At 34.0% G+C, this 15,878-nt stretch overlaps 2 protein-coding genes and 1 long non-coding RNA gene across 3 annotated transcripts in view; 2 read left to right on the top strand and 1 right to left on the bottom strand.

Annotated features, from left to right (window-relative positions):
- Positions 1–5,638, top strand: part of LOC129951231 (protein Wnt-2) — a 35,687-nt gene extending 30,049 nt beyond the window's left edge. The window contains exons 2-5 of the mRNA XM_056063302.1: positions 4,085–4,302; positions 4,397–4,704; positions 4,764–4,951; positions 5,017–5,638. Of these exons, the coding sequence (XP_055919277.1) occupies positions 4,085–4,302; positions 4,397–4,704; positions 4,764–4,951; positions 5,017–5,320 (1,018 nt within the window). The 3' untranslated portion in view covers positions 5,321–5,638. The remainder of the gene's footprint in view (positions 1–4,084; positions 4,303–4,396; positions 4,705–4,763; positions 4,952–5,016) is intronic.
- Positions 1–15,878, top strand: part of LOC129951235 (succinate dehydrogenase assembly factor 3, mitochondrial) — a 451,002-nt gene that overhangs the window by 349,236 nt on the left and 85,888 nt on the right. The gene's annotated exons all lie outside the window — the stretch shown is intronic.
- LOC129951236 (uncharacterized) lies at positions 12,070–12,817 on the bottom strand. The gene is made up of 3 exons (XR_008782155.1): positions 12,721–12,817; positions 12,497–12,661; positions 12,070–12,268 (listed from the first exon to the last, which is right to left on the bottom strand). It is a non-coding gene; the product is annotated as an uncharacterized LOC129951236 (long non-coding RNA).

The raw sequence follows: 15,878 nt of genomic DNA, 5'->3' as shown, positions 1-15,878 counted from the left end.
TGAAGCTGAAGTTGACAAGTTGTTTATTGTAGTCATTTTATTGATGGGACTACTATTTGTTTGAATAACGCAAAATTTCAAAACATTTCGAACACACAAATATACGTTACGACAGACTTATTAGAGGTCTCTCAGCTATCGGGGATCTTGTGGGCTGTGAAACAGATTTTTATTTCAATTCAATTATTTTATGAAAATGAGAGGTGGAGGTGGAACCGTTTTATTGGCCGGCAACCAACCGAACGGACCCATCAACTGAAGCGAACCAAACCCTAAGCAGAAACAAACGAACCTCTAGCTCAAAGCTTAATTACTGTAATTTTATACTTTTTAATGTCTAATTTACGTCGACAGTTTTTATTGACAGTATTATGGCAGAAAAATTAAAAAAGAATTTTATTTACGATGCACAAGTAGCTGTTGATAGACTTTTTTTCAAATGGTTAAAAGATGGCGGGAAGTGGAAAAGCTTCAAAGAGTAACTTACCTTTTTTTGTTGTAATATGTTTCAATTGGGAGCTGATGTTTTCTGCTTGCATAATAATGTGCCATATTTTTTATACGTAAAGATGTCAAAGTTTCAACTAAAATTTAGCTGGTGACGACAGACAGCATACTTAAAAGGTGTGATAATTAAAAATATAGTGGATATTTTTTCATATTCACACTTTCACAAAAACTGCCGAAGGTCTTGAGATCTCTGGATGGTATTTATGGAAATAATGTGTCTTGACCTGGCAGCCATCATATAAAAAAATATATTCAACTTTCGTAACAGTTTTCGACAGTAGGTGGTAAGTGCGTTGGACTGTCATACCATAGGTCTTGGGTTTGATCCCTGCCTATACCATCTAAAGTATTTTTTCACGGGTACTGTCTCTTGCGAGGAATCGATTAATTCTCCAAGAGTAATTCTTGTCATAAAGAGTTCTTTCTCAAATTAGCGGTTCGGATTCGAATTAAAACATTAGGTCCTCTCCATTCCTGACAAAAGCACTCGCACAGAGGAATGGTTAAGAGTTGTAAGTCACTAGGCCCTAGTTCTCAACGGACTGTTAGGCCACCCAATTTACTTATTTAACAGTTTTGACGGTAAGTTGTCAGAACGGTCTTAAACTTTCTAAAATCGTGCCAAAATATATTTACGACCTTGTGATGTATTTTTGGTCTTAATTTTTTCTACGGCCCTGAAAGAGCGGAGATCTTAATCTATGTTAGTAGTCCCGAAATGTCTATTTATTACTAAAAACCACCTAAAAACAAAATTACGTCAGTCTCTGAATCTGAAATTTCAAGATCCACCCTGAAGAGTGAAAAGTTGTTCTTAAAAATCAAGTCATTTTCTAATTCTCGGCTGACAATCAAAGGTTTTTATTAACTCATCCTAATACATGCATTATTCTCTCTTAATTCTTCCATAAGAATCAAGATCAACGCTGAAATATTCAGGAAATGACTTTATATTTTTCGTTAAGGCACCCCGGGAATTACAGAATTGCCCTAAAAGCTGAATGATCCTCACCATCCAAATTAGTTCTTCTTGTGATTATTTAAGGATGTATTTATATGACCTACCTTAACTATTCTGAAATTTTTGTCAAGGTATTTTAGCTGCCTTAAACAGTTCTAAAAATTTCAAAATGGCTTTAAATATTGAGCAGCCTTTACTGTCTTTAGCCTTCTGAAAGTTCTTTTTCGGTTCGTTTTATAGAGAAGATTTAAACTGTCTTAATATCATGACTATGATATTAAGATCTCTCAACGGTTTTAAATATAAAACCGCCATTAAACCAGAATGTCAAACTTAAAAATGTCTGTGCTGAAAACTGAAGAATTGTCTGTATGGTCTTGACAGGTCTTAATTGTTATGCGATATTTAAAATTCTTAACTATCCCTTGAAGATTCTAGTGTCTTAAGATTTGTTGGCCGCGTTAAGCTGAACTATACTTAATTTTCCTAAGTCTAGAAGCTTTTTGATGATGGATACGGTGGTAGCTTTGTCACTGAAATGATAGATGTCAGATCAACCTCCACCACGGTTTTGTTTTCATCCTCTGATTCTGAGGATGAAACCAAGAGTTCGTCCTAGCTCAGATGGATCATGTTTAGGTCGTCCTCATTCTCCATCAAGGATGGACTGTCTACGACTTTTTTAGAGGGTGGAGTCGTGATTTGAGAGGGCACGGATGCATCGTCACCATCTGTTAGGAGAGAAGACGACGCGTCGCGACGTCCGAGGCCCACCAACCGCGAGTTCACCTTCTGTTGTTGTAGGAGGCCCGCTATCCGCGTTAACCTCATCTTTTTATAAATTCGAATTTTAATGGATTCGAAGCCATACTTTGTAGACCCATTGGTCAAGGCTAGAGGAGCGAAGGATTCTTTATTGAGTACCACAATGTCTCATAAAGATCCTTTACTTCCTCTAGCTTGGCTATCTTCTAGTTATGCGTCGGAAGGGATGGGTTACAAACTTTGATCATCTCGAGAATGTTCTTTACCAGCAGGTTCGATTCGAATCCAAATGCGGGCTCTCCGTCTGCTAAGAATGTCTTCCTTAGCGACAACCTCGAGCTTTGTACCTGGCCAAACTTTACCTAACCGGCTGACAGCGAGCTTGTATAAGTCACAAGACCTCTGGTCGCCACAAACCATTACTTTGACATGACCCTGATGCCAACCCGCATCGCTTATGGAGGAAGTGGTCCTGGAAGCTCCCTCAAATGCTTAAAAAGCCACCTGAGAGCTTAACCTTGACCAACTGCCAACAATCAGCCGATATTGTGCCATTATCATCGCTCCTGTCAATGACCGCAACCACGACTTTGCCCTTCGTGACGTCACTGAAACTGGCTTGTTTTTTGATGGGATTAAGGGGAGTGCTGGTGTTGCGCACAAGAGGCCGGTGTCGGTATGGCCCCCTCAAAAGACCTTTCATGTTTAGACGTAGAGTCCTTATTGGTTTCTGTTGCAGCAAGAACGCTGTTAGCCCATTCGACGCGATAGATTTGCTGTGGTGTCCTTTCAGCCCCCAATAATTTACCAGAGGCCTTTAGGATTTTTGCAGCTTGCCGCCTTTGTCTATATAGGTTTTTTAAAGGTTTCCCCTTTCCATTTCTGGATGTACTCTCCTTAGTAGTGGTGGGGCTATTTTTAACAACCCTGCCACTACTGGAATTAGGTATTGCTGCCTTCCTGCTATCGTTGCTAACAACAGCAGAGGAGGCTCCATGGATTGCCACTATTCCCTTCTCTGTGTTGGCCGTAGGAGATACGGCAACAGGCTTTGACGCAAAATTGCCGCCTGGTCTTGAAGAGATACCGGTCTCATCATTCTCTTCATTTTGGTTTTTGTTCATATTTGGCCCCACGAGAGGCGAAGAAAAGAGTTCCGTTTGTACAAAGATTCCCATAAACAGATAAGGATAGTTAATTCTAAGGTCGCCAGTTATCCGGATACTCCGTTAGAGACTGGGCTATTTTTGAATTTGGCTCCCAGCCAGGCTGACCATCGGCACAAATCGTTTAACACCTTAGATCCAGCCCAATAAAGATAAGAGGTGGTTGGAGAGAAAGAGATAGGGCGAGGAATCAGATGATATTAAGAACATCATTCTGATATGTGAGGAAACGATAAGGATTCTGTAACAGCAACTCAGCTAGGTTACCCAGAGTGAGAAGGAGCATCGGAGAGAGAAGCGCTGGAAGTGGGATGGGAGTTAGTGACATAAACGTTTGCTTGTATGAATTGTTAATGTGGGAAGAGGTGATGATTCTGGGAAGGTAGAGGGATAAGAACGTCCTTTTGTTTGAGGACTCATCTGGAGAAGATTCTCGAGAATCATTTACCTTACTCATCTTCTACAACTTAACAAGTTCGATGGTTAGAGTAGAAGTTTTAAAGAGCTTCGACCCCCGGAAATTTGAGGAGTCCTATGAACTTAGTCTGGTGCTTGAAAATTTGACGAGTTTTAAAATTGAAATTTTTAGGATCTGTTATATAACCTCTGTCTGTCCTATAAAATTATCATAAATAAGAAGTTTTTCTCTTCAACTTATTAACATCATTACCTTTCATTTCAGTTTAGTCTCAAATTTTACATCATCAATTATCTGCTCCCGAATACCTGGCCTAACGCCCGTCCAACGACAATTGTGCAGTGAATCTCCCGACGCCCTAATAGCCCTCGGAGCCGGCCATCAACAAGGTGCTCAAGAATGTCAACACCAATTCAGAGGTCATCGTTGGAACTGTACAGATGTGTGGCAAAAAGACGTCTTTGGTCATCTTATGTTTGTAGGTAAGCTATTTTTTGGGGAAATTCAAATTTCCAATTTTTCCTTACTCCTTACTAATGCTGGATCAAAAAAAAAACAATGTTTTCATAATGACAGGATCTCCAGAAGCTGCATTTACCTATGCGATAGCTAGTGCTGGAGCAGCACATGCTGTAACAGCGGCATGTGCTCGGGGCAATATCTCGCTTTGCGGATGTGACATGAATCAGAGGCCAAGTGTGAGTGATAGCAGAAGGAGTGCCAGCAGTCAGGGAATAGCCACAGAACAGCCCTGGAAATGGGGTGGATGTTCGGCGGATATTGAGTTCGGAATAAAATTCACACGGAAGTTTCTCGACGCGCGGGAGATCGAAAACGATGCTAGAAGTTTGATGAATCTTCACAATAATAGAGCGGGGAGAAAGGTGAGTCATGCTTTTGATATTCTTAAGCTTTTTATTGACTTCAAGACTGTCTCCTTCAGATTGTGAAAAATCTTCTAAAAACCGAATGTAAATGCCACGGAGTGAGTGGATCGTGCGCCATGAAGACATGCTGGAAGAGTCTTCCGACATTTCGAGTGGTGGGGGATGCGCTTATGAAGCGTTACAAAAAAGCCAAAATGGTTCAGGCCGTTAAGGGCAAACGCGGACTGACTTTAGTTTTAAGCAAGTAAGTTTTTTTAAAATAAAACTCTTTTAAATGTGGAAAACTAATTTGAAAATAAAATTTTTCAGAAAATACAGATTAGGAAGCACTCAAAAGAAACACCAGTATCCAAAACGCATGGAACTGGTTTATATTCAAACGTCACCAAATTATTGCGAACGCAATATTGACTTGGGGTCACTGGGCACCGTGGGCCGTAATTGTAATCGGACAAGCACAGGGACGCAAAGCTGTGATCTATTATGCTGCGGGCGCGGCTATAATACCCACCAAATAAATCGAACTTCTCAGTGCCGGTGCAAGTTTCAGTGGTGCTGTCAAGTTCAGTGTGACATTTGTAACGAAATGTTCGAAGAGTATACTTGTAAATAAAGTTTTAGTAATTTTTTTTTAATTTTTTGTTTTTTTTTGTTTATTTTACAAAATATAGTTTTATGAAGCTTTTATTAAATTTATTAAGCATGATGATTACGAGTATGTATAATGTATATGTATGATGGACGCAAAATATTTATATTATTGTTTTTAGTGTTTTTATTTTCTATTTTCAAACATAATGTATTATAGTTTAAAAACTAATTTAAATTAAAAAAAAAGAAAAACAAAACGAAAATTATGTAAAATATTATAAAATAAATAATAATTGTAATATTAATTTGTACTTATTAAATAATAATTGTTTAAAAATGATCTTTTGTTGTAGTATTTTATTTCAGTCACCCTGTGTATTGTTTGGTTTACAGTAGAACCCGGATAATGGCATCACTTTAAAACATATTTTATTTTGTCAGCTAATTTTAAGTGTGTAAAATTATAGGAAATAAGAGGTAATTATGTTGGAAAATATGTTAAGTGAAAGGATGAAAGAAGCCTTATAATTAATTTCCACAAAAAAGTAATACTAATGCAGGTTCGGCACATAACCTAAAGGCATTTCTCCAGGTTTTACTATATTTTAGGCTTTCAGGAACCTAAATTAGGTTTGACATCCTTTTTGTTTTAACTTACTTCTTATGAAGTCTTACATAATGCATACAAATAGTATCCAAATTTATTTAGTTTTCTGTTCAAATAAATAAACTAAAAGAATTCATTAACAATTTAACACTTAACCAGAAAGACAAAAATTAAAACAGTAGCAGATAAATAAAAAAGACACATTTTTTATAATTTCTGCAATTTATAAGCTCATTTTGAGTCTTAATGCGAACTTTTGATCTAAATTATGACCTGAAACTTTAAAAAAATGACAACAAAACCACAAAAAACCTGCATTTTCAATGTTGGCCCCACCTTTGTGGGGATTTTGTTTGTTAATCAAATTTATTTGTCTAGAAAACTTTGTATGTAAATGCAAATTAAAGATAATAACAATTAAGTTAATTTGAACAAACGAAAGGAAGTTTATTTCAAAAAATTTCAAATGTTTAAAAAACAATAACATTTGCATTTTTTGATTGTTAGAAAATAGAATTAAAAACCCATACAATTAAAAAGTCGTAAAATCAAGTTCAAATATTTATAAAATAAAAATTAAATAAACGTTAGTATAATTTGATATGATTAAAATGAGTATAGTTACTAAAATGCTAGACAAAGAATGGTATTTCAAATTGAATATAACCCCCGATAGTGGTGAAGACTTGCTTATAAATCGTCGTTTTTTGAGTACGATAGACCTATTTAAGTTCTTGAAGCTCTTATTTCTTTTATCTATTTAATAGTTTTTATATAGTTAGGGCTTAAAAGCAAAAACCAGTAGTCAATGAGAAAATTATAAGAAATATAAACTACATAATTATTTCAATGATATTTTGATAAGCGAATTTCTGCTTTAAACATTTCTTCAACTAAGTAGTCCTATTTATTGTGGATCGCGTGTTTGATGGTTTACGCATTTAACTGATAAGACAACAAAGTGAAACGATGAACTTCCATCTTTTTGGTTTAAACCCTTAATTTATTTATTATTTGACTGTCCAAACTGTTCAAACTTTTTACAAAAATTCGAAAATATATGTTAGCGTTTCTTTTTTTGATAATTGTAGAAACTTGTCAAACTGTTAATGGATGAAATGAAAACAGACAGTTATCACAGCGGTTCCCAAACTTTTTAAGCTGTGGAACCCTAAAAAATGTTCAAATATATTTCGGAACCCCAACTCCTGACAATAGCAAAAAATGAAAAACAACACATTTCAAAATCAATTTTTTTATTTAGTGTGAAGAATTAATCTGTTTCATTGTTTTATTTATAATTGTTTTAAAATTAACTTCTATGTCCAAAAGTTGTATTCGTATATCTGGGGAAGCGTCCAGTCTCGATCTGTATTTAGTTTTTGTGTAAGTATACGCCGTAAAGCCTGCTTCACAGCGGTACGTTGTAACAAAAGGTAGCAAATTTAATTTAGCTTTCTTGGCAAGTTCAGGGTATTCATTCTTAACAACAATCCAAAATTCGTGTAATGATACTGAATCAAATACAAATTTTGATGAAGAGGAGCTCTGCAGATCTATCAGATATTCATATTCCTGTATAATCAGTGTCATAGGCTTGGTGGTTTTCATTAGAATTGGATTTTGTATCTACTCGATGTCAGTATTTGTATCTGGAAAGTAATCTAGCATGGATCTTTCGAGACTAACCAAATGGAGAGCAATCACAATCTGGATTGGAGTGGACGAATCTTTACAAAATTTACTATTTTCACAGCTTCATCGAGAACTATTTTTAAATCAGTTGGCATTCTTCTCATAACAAGTGCATAGCGATGCAAAATACAATGACTGCTGGTACTTCTAGGAGCAATGTTTTTAATTTAAATTTTAATTTTTGTTTATTTTATCGTTTGTATTTTACTCTTTATACTTCAATAAATTTGTGGAAACTGAAAACTCTCCCGCGGAACCTCAGGGTTCACACATTTTAGGAACCACTGAGTTATCATGTGGTAAAAATGTCAAAGTTCATGAAATAAGAGATGATGGTCCATGTTTTAGAATATCGTTAAATCAATGATCTGACAATAGCCACTCAGTGACAAATTTTCTCAAACGTTTTAAATTTTTACTGTCAGATGGTTTGATGAATTGATTTTGCGTCCGCAAATTTGATTCTTTCTTGTGTATGACAGTGAAAAAATGCTCAGCAATTAGTTTCCAAAACAATGACATCTGTCAATTTCTACAGTCGGATTCCTGACAGTGGCTGAATATGACAACTCTGGCAATATTATCAAACAATATTTGTTAATGCACACTGTTATAAGACTTTTGATATATTTTTAAACTGACAGGTGACAATTAAGGGCACAACATTTCGCATTCATAACCGTAATTGGCAATTTTATATTTCTCATCGATTAAAGGCCCTTTTGAGTGTTCTGCTCCGTAGGTTCGCGAACGATTATGAGACAAGTGTTCTTAAATTTGATCTTAACCTTAATAGAATTCATAATCTCTCGCTTAATGCTAAAATCAATTGTTTCAGACTTCAGACGACTTGGGAGAGGAAGTTTACCTCAAGCACCGAAAATACCTAACTTAATAATTAGAAAAAGAAGACAAAGTTAAAAAATACAAAAAAAAGTAATTTGAAATGAATTATGTGATAAATCAAGGAAAATAACAAACGAAAAAAGTTACCTTTTCGACGTTTTAATGAGGCAAAAGCAAAATTTATACTTGCAATTCAAAAAGAGTGTTAAGTGCACTGTTGCTATTTTTACTTGTTGCCAGTCAAATTTGACTAAATTTTTTCTTCGTTAGCTGGAAATAAAATACATATCCAGTCAATATTTATTTTTGACTGGAATCAAGTCAAAAAATTGAAACACTTTCTTTAATTATTTCCTCTTCGTTAACCAAGTGTAAGCGGGTTATTTTTATTTATAACTGCAATCAACGAACAAACCCATTTTGTAATCTCTTTGACAAGCTAATTTAAATTGGCAGCATTGTATATAGAATCTATTTTCTAATAGAATGTTGGCAGGGCTGATTGCCAATTAAAAAATGTCAAGATCACAAACTGAAAACTGTTGCTGTTCTTTGTTTTCATATTTAACGTAATAAATGAAGGACACAAGCCTTTAAAAATCACCCAATTATGTCCAACTAGATGGCTTACAATAGTATCTGCTGTTTCAAGAATTCACAAGCAATATCTTGAGCTTAAGACATATTTTGCAATAACATAATAGGAAATAAATTATATCTTTATTTCAAACCAATTTTAGAAGAATTTGAAAGGGTTAACAAAATATTTTAAAGTGAATAAGCTTTTTTTTTTAAAGTTTTGCGTGATTTGGAATCCTCGTATTAATGCTTATCAAAAAAATTGTGATCATGATTTTAGTTCTGATTTAGACATAAGTTGCTTAAGGCTAAAAACAAAGCCTTACCCTAGACTCGAATGCTAAGACAAACTAAATGAATTAGAATTAAATTTTCAATTAAGCATGGAAGATTTTGATGTATTTAGACAAAACGGTAACTATTTTATTATAAAGCTTGTAAAAGAGTTGCAGCAGAAAGTGCCCCTACAGCCTGTTTTAAATGCAATGAATGTCGAGGCTATTTAAACTTACAAAATTTCTACTCAATGGGACAATCTTAACTTTGTAAGATGGAACAACATAGAGGAACAGTGCCTTTTTGATGTAAAGGTTCATCTTATAAAGATGCTAGTGGAGAAAATTATCCATATCAAACGCTGAGGCGGAACGAATTTTTAGCCAATTAAACTTGGTCAAAACGAAGCAAAAAACAAGTTGAATTTAATTCCTACAAATGCTTTTTGAATTATAGGAAATAATAATAACGTTGCCGTAATTTCATCATTCCAAATGGAGTTACGAAAAAATTGGAAAAAATGTAATTTACCAAAATATTGATACAGAAAACAATACTTCGAGATTCGATTCGGAATAAGTATATTCGTATATTTTAATTACCTGAAAAGAATTATTGTTATTATCATAAATTTAGTATACAATACAAATATTAAGTTTTTATGAAAAAAAAGTAAAATTAAAAGAAAAGGAAAGGAAAGGAAAGAAGACCGGAGTGACCTAAGTCTCGATTTCTTTCTTTTTTTCTTCCGGAAAAAACGTGGACTAAACTCGTCAAATTGTCAAAAATACTAAAAATCGGCTTTTGAAAGATGAAAAAATGCTCTAAATTTAAAAAACTCATTTTTCTCTCGTGATTGGAACTCAGATAATTTTCTGATCCATTTTAGTCAAAGAGCTTATGGAGAAGATATTTTCCGAACATTTTTGGATATTCTAGTAACGAAAAATTTAAATGTTTGCCTTATAAGTAGGTTGATGATTCAGGAATTTATTTTCGGTATTAAAGCACATAAAAAGCAATAAAGAATCCTAAATTCTTGTAAAATTGGAATTTTGATTAAAGGGTTTCTATCCTTACGGACTTTAACTTTAATGAACACATTGTGCCATTAAAGTTAATTGTTAATTTGTTTGGCAATCCAAAAAAAAAATTAGCACATACGGTTTTTTGGTTTTTTAGAAATTGAATTTTTCGCAAAAATAAATGTGATATAAGTGTACAAAATCTTAAATAATAAACAAAATTAAGCTTAGAAGTTATCTACATTTTAAGCTTTTTAAATGCTTCAAAGTTGGAAAATTTCGTTTTTTAGCCACAACCATTCTTACTCATAATTTCGCTAAAATAATACAATTTCTGAAAGGGGAATTCAGACTTTATTTTCCTACACGTAGATCTTGGGAAACAAACATTTCTAAGTATTTTTGGTACAGATTTATTAGCTTACCATAGGAAGTTAATATCATAGAACATACAAATGATATAACCTCTAAAATAATTGTATGCAACGAAGATAAACGTTTTTGCAATTTCTTAAAATTTGGAGAAAAATCGAGGTAAAGTTTTATTTTAAAAAAATAAAGACAAAAAAACACCAGTTATAGTTGAAAAACTGATTTTCACCCCGAATATAAAAAAAATACTGTTTTTAACATTTATTAATTATTAAATCGAACTGTCAGTTTTTTTTTTTCTTAAAATATAACGCAAATATTGGTAAAAATCTGATGTTCAATTCGATATTTCGAGAATAGATGAAAGTATTGCCTTCAAAATTATTTAATTGTATGCAAAATTTGTTTAATACCGTAAGCTGATGTTCTTAGAAAAATTAAATCGGTATTAATGCCAAATCATCATGGCAAGTCGCACGATGACCATAGACAACTCCGTTTGTTCGCTGACTGGGCTTTGAATCGTTTAGAAGAGGACCTCAATTTTGGCTGAGAAATCATCTTTAGTGACAAGGCGCAATTTTGAATGAATGGCTGTATTAATAAGCAAAATTGCCTAACGTGGGATGACACCAACCCACTCGAGGTTCACCAGGTGATAATGCATCCTCAAAATGTTACGGTTTGGTGTTAATTTTGGGCTGGCGGCATAATTGGTCTGTAATTTTTAAAACCGACGTCAGTGAGACGATCACAGACAACAGCGAGCGCAACATCAACATAACGATGATAACTAATTCCTTATGGCCCAAATTTAACCATATGGACCAAGACGACATGTGGTTCCAGCAGGATGACGCTGGGTGCCACACAACAAACGCCACTATTGACCATTTCACCATCTACCCACTTCATCACTTCATATTTTAAAATAAAGCCCCATCTCTTCTTTTTGTCGCATTTTATGTTTGCGATAATCTCAAAAACTACTGAACGAATATTGACGTGTTTTTCATTTACTGTAAGAGTAAATCCTTTGGATGGTTTGTGTGTATAATTTCTTAAAGTTTTGTGGAAAGAGGCTGAAATTTTACGATAGGGCAATGATTTGAAGTTTGATCACTAGATATAGAAAAATTAAGCCTTATAGATTTCCTTACTTTAAAACGACACATTTTTAATTGAAGCATTGAAGCAGTCCGACAGCAGGACATTACGTATTCCAGATGTTAAGCGGCATGGAGGAAAAAGCTTTTAGTGAATCAATAATAATTGTTAACAATCAATAAATCAGGTTATAAACTGATTTTCCTGTGATTCTCGAAAGAAAATGACTCATACAAAAATTACAATTATTTTTGAATACAAGGATTATTATTGGACATAAATATATTTTAAATTTTCCATAACAATATGTTCTTTGAACAACAGATGATTAGATCACACTAAATTTTGATAGCAATCTTTTAAACTCTAGTGTTTCACGAACAGAAATAACCACTTTTGATGTTTTAAATTAAATTGCACATTGTACCAATTAGACAAGAAGACAATGGTTTGGATTTGAAACCTTAAACTAAATGAAATTTACTTAATTTTAAATTTGTTATAAAAGTTAATAACAAATTGTAATCAAAATATTCACTTTAGTATATTATTTAGAATGAACTAGTGAAACTTAGTTGAGACTAAGAAATGTACATATAACGATTAAATTTGTTTCTATTAATTAAAAACATTTAATTAAATGCATTACAAATTGATCGCAGACATTTTCTTCTAAAACAATTTTACTTACTATCTCCGAAATCACAATTTCTCTTTTTCATCACGCAAACATTATCGAAAATCGAAGAACAAGTCTGATTGGATGCGCAAATAATATCACTACTTTCCTCGCAAGGTTTGTCGCAGTAATCGTATGCTCCGATCTTAATTTGTCCTCCACAACAACTCAAAATAACTAGAATAAGAAAAGATTCTATCAATAATTATATCCAAAAGATAGCTAAATATTTCTACCAAAAAATACAACAAAAACTAAAGCCTGGTATTTCATTTTAAAGAAACCTTTCTTCTAACGTACAATATTATCACTGTTCTATTATTCGGTAATGAAGCCGCCTTTTATAGGCAGAATTTTTCTTAAATTTCTTTATTTAATATATTAAAAAAGATTAAGATAAAGATTATTTAGGGGATATTATTCTGCACGGGGATTAAATTGTTAATTTTTGTGTAACTAAGTTAAATAGAATTTTTGTTATGGCTCAAGATAAATGTTGTGTTTTATTAATTTATCAAAATATTGTCGGTAAATCTAAGAAACGTAAAACTTTTCAAGGTTTAGTAAGATTAAATGTTAAGTCATTTCATGACTGCAGCTAAATGACACCTCAGGCCTTTGCATTCCAAAATATTATAATTAACTTATATTTGAAGCTATTTTAATAAGTCCGATTGTCAAATTGAAAATATGGACATATTTCTAGGAACTATATGGTTAGTATTCTAAAGTCAATCAAAGCTGCTGGAGCTGACAGCATTGCTGCTGAATTATTTAACGCAGCAGGCGATGACTTGGTAAAGAGCATGCACCAACGCGCCTGCAAAATATGGTCTTAAGAAAGCATGCCTAATTAGTGGAATCTCAGCATAGTTTGCCCGATACTCTAGAAAGAAGACCTCCTGATTTGCGTCAACTACAGGAAGCATCAGCCCCCTGAACAAGTAAGCCGTTCGTCAACAACCTTATAGATCCTTATCAGCGTGGCTTCAGATTAGGAAAGTGACCAAATATTTACATTAAAATCATGAACTTCAAATCGATAGACCCACCATCTCCTTATCGATTTCAAAGCTGCGTATGACGGAATATTTAGAAAAGAGCTTTACAGCGCAATTTCTAGTTTTGGCATCGCTGTCAAACTTATCCGTTTGTGCAGAATGACGATGGAGAATGCACGCTTCTTATCAAGGTCGAAAAAGATGTGACTGTAAAATCTGATGTCCAAAAGGGTTTTAGACAATTCGATTCACTGTCACTGTTGAATTCTTCAACATCGTTCTGAAAAAAATGTGCAAAACTTAGCCGTCAAAAATTGAGGCGCAATCTTCCAAAGGTCTATCCAATTCCTCGGTTCCACCGCTGATATTTACAAAATTGGAAGTGTTTAAATAGTAACGTCGAAAAAGTGGCAACTCGCAGCACCTGGATTCGTAGTCGACTCTCTGGACTGTGCATTTACATTTAGCGAGTTGGAAGAAACGCTGAAGTCGCTTAATGATGGAAAAGCACCTTGTCGAATGGTATTCCAGTGGAAATTTTTACATATTGGACTATCATGCTCAAAGAGCACTTTTAAAAACTTCTGAATACAGTTTTGGAGGAAAAATTATAGCCAGTTGAATTTCGAGATGACATTACATTTCCAATCCTCAAAAAAGCATCGTTTTTCATACAAGATGTTTTTGGCGATTGTTAAATCCTCGATGGGTAAATTAAAATTAATTTGACATTCCACAGCAAGATCTTGCCAATCTCGTTACCAACTTTTTTGATCTTGTATGGCTTTTATGGACACTTTTTTCACGACCCGTGAATCATTCATTTTAAAAACGTTAAGCAAAAAGTCCGCTTGCAACTTCAAAGGTCTTATAAACAAAGGAGAGAGACCCGTTTCCAGCATTATTACGTAGTTTGGTATATTTTTAGGCAAATGAAATATTCTTTTTATAAATTGCGTTAGGAGTTTTTTAACCGGATTGTACTTTTGACATTCCCATACCTGCGATCCATATAAAAGTATGCTCTCAGCTACTGCTTCAAATACTTTAAACTATGTGCTATACACTTGTTTATGAAGCATTGTTTCCAGGTCATTTTAATAGTAGATTCCACCTTAACCAATTTCTCCTTCAAGTGTTTATCCATATATAAATTATTTGTAACAGTAATGCCAAGGTATTTGTATTCTCCCACATTATATTATAGTTCCATTTTTCATTTGATGCATTACGTCTACCACCAATTTTAATAACCACAGCCTTCGATTTATCTATATTTACTCTTAAATTTCAAAACTGACAATACTGGTAAACCCTGTTAATCATGAGCTGCAGATTTCCGGTGAGTGCGCAAACATGACTCATCATCATCTGCAAACAGAAGTGTGTTAATCCGGATCCCTGCCAAGTCCACTAAACCCGTCAGGTAGTCTTAAATGTCATCTATGAATAATACAAACAAGGTTGGGCTTAATGTACAACCTTGCCTCAATTCCTGTCCATACAGCCGCTCTTGTTCCTCTATATAGGTGCTCAAGAACTCAATGATATTCCAAGAATATATTGCTTATAGAAAAGTGCACCTCTACCGATTGTTTCAAAAGGTGCTTTAAAATAAATATAAAATACATAATTTCAAGAAATTCTCTGCCAAAGTCGTGTCTACATGAAGCCTGGAACTCCCTCGGCAAGTTTCCGGTCTCAATCCAACTAACAAGACGCTTATGCATCATCGTTGTAAATATTACAAGATATTTCATTTAAAAAGGATATCCCTCGAAAAACTATTTCTTTTTGTGGATTAAAAATTTAATAATATCTCGAAATTTATCTGTCGACAATTCTCCCTCAAAAACTGTATTAAAAAGTTTTAAAAGGTGCACTTTAAGCATGACAGTCCCATATTTAATTTTTTTTACTGGAATACCATTCGAACCGGCTGCTTTTCCATCTTTAAGCGGATTCAGCGTTTCTTTCGATTCGCTAAATGTAAATGCACAGTCCAGAGAGTCGACTACAAATCCAGGTGCTGCGAATTGGCACTTTGTCGGCGTTAGTACAGGATTTAAAAGATCCTTAAAATAGGAAAGCATTACATTTGAAGACATTTTTGTGGAAATAGTTAAACGTTTTTCATTCAGCTCCCTAGCCAGTTTTTACAAAATGCTAATCGGACTGCTTGCTTTTCAGCGTATAACTTTTTTAGTCTTACGAAGCTCTTTCAAATTCTTATTGGCTCTATATAAAAACCCTTATATAAATCTTGGATGGAGTTACGGAAGATACTTAACCACGCAAATGATGTGTTACGAGCTTTTAGACATTCTTCGTCAGACCAGTGTTCTTTTTTTGTATTTTCATTCTTTTGGTTGAGTCCTTCTTGGTGGTATGAG

Source organism: Eupeodes corollae, chromosome 3, assembly GCF_945859685.1.
Source record: "Eupeodes corollae chromosome 3, idEupCoro1.1, whole genome shotgun sequence".
Lineage (NCBI taxonomy): Eukaryota > Metazoa > Arthropoda > Insecta > Diptera > Syrphidae > Eupeodes > Eupeodes corollae.
The sequence above is the reverse complement of the archived record's forward strand: the minus strand, read 5'-3'. Positions and strand labels throughout refer to the sequence as shown.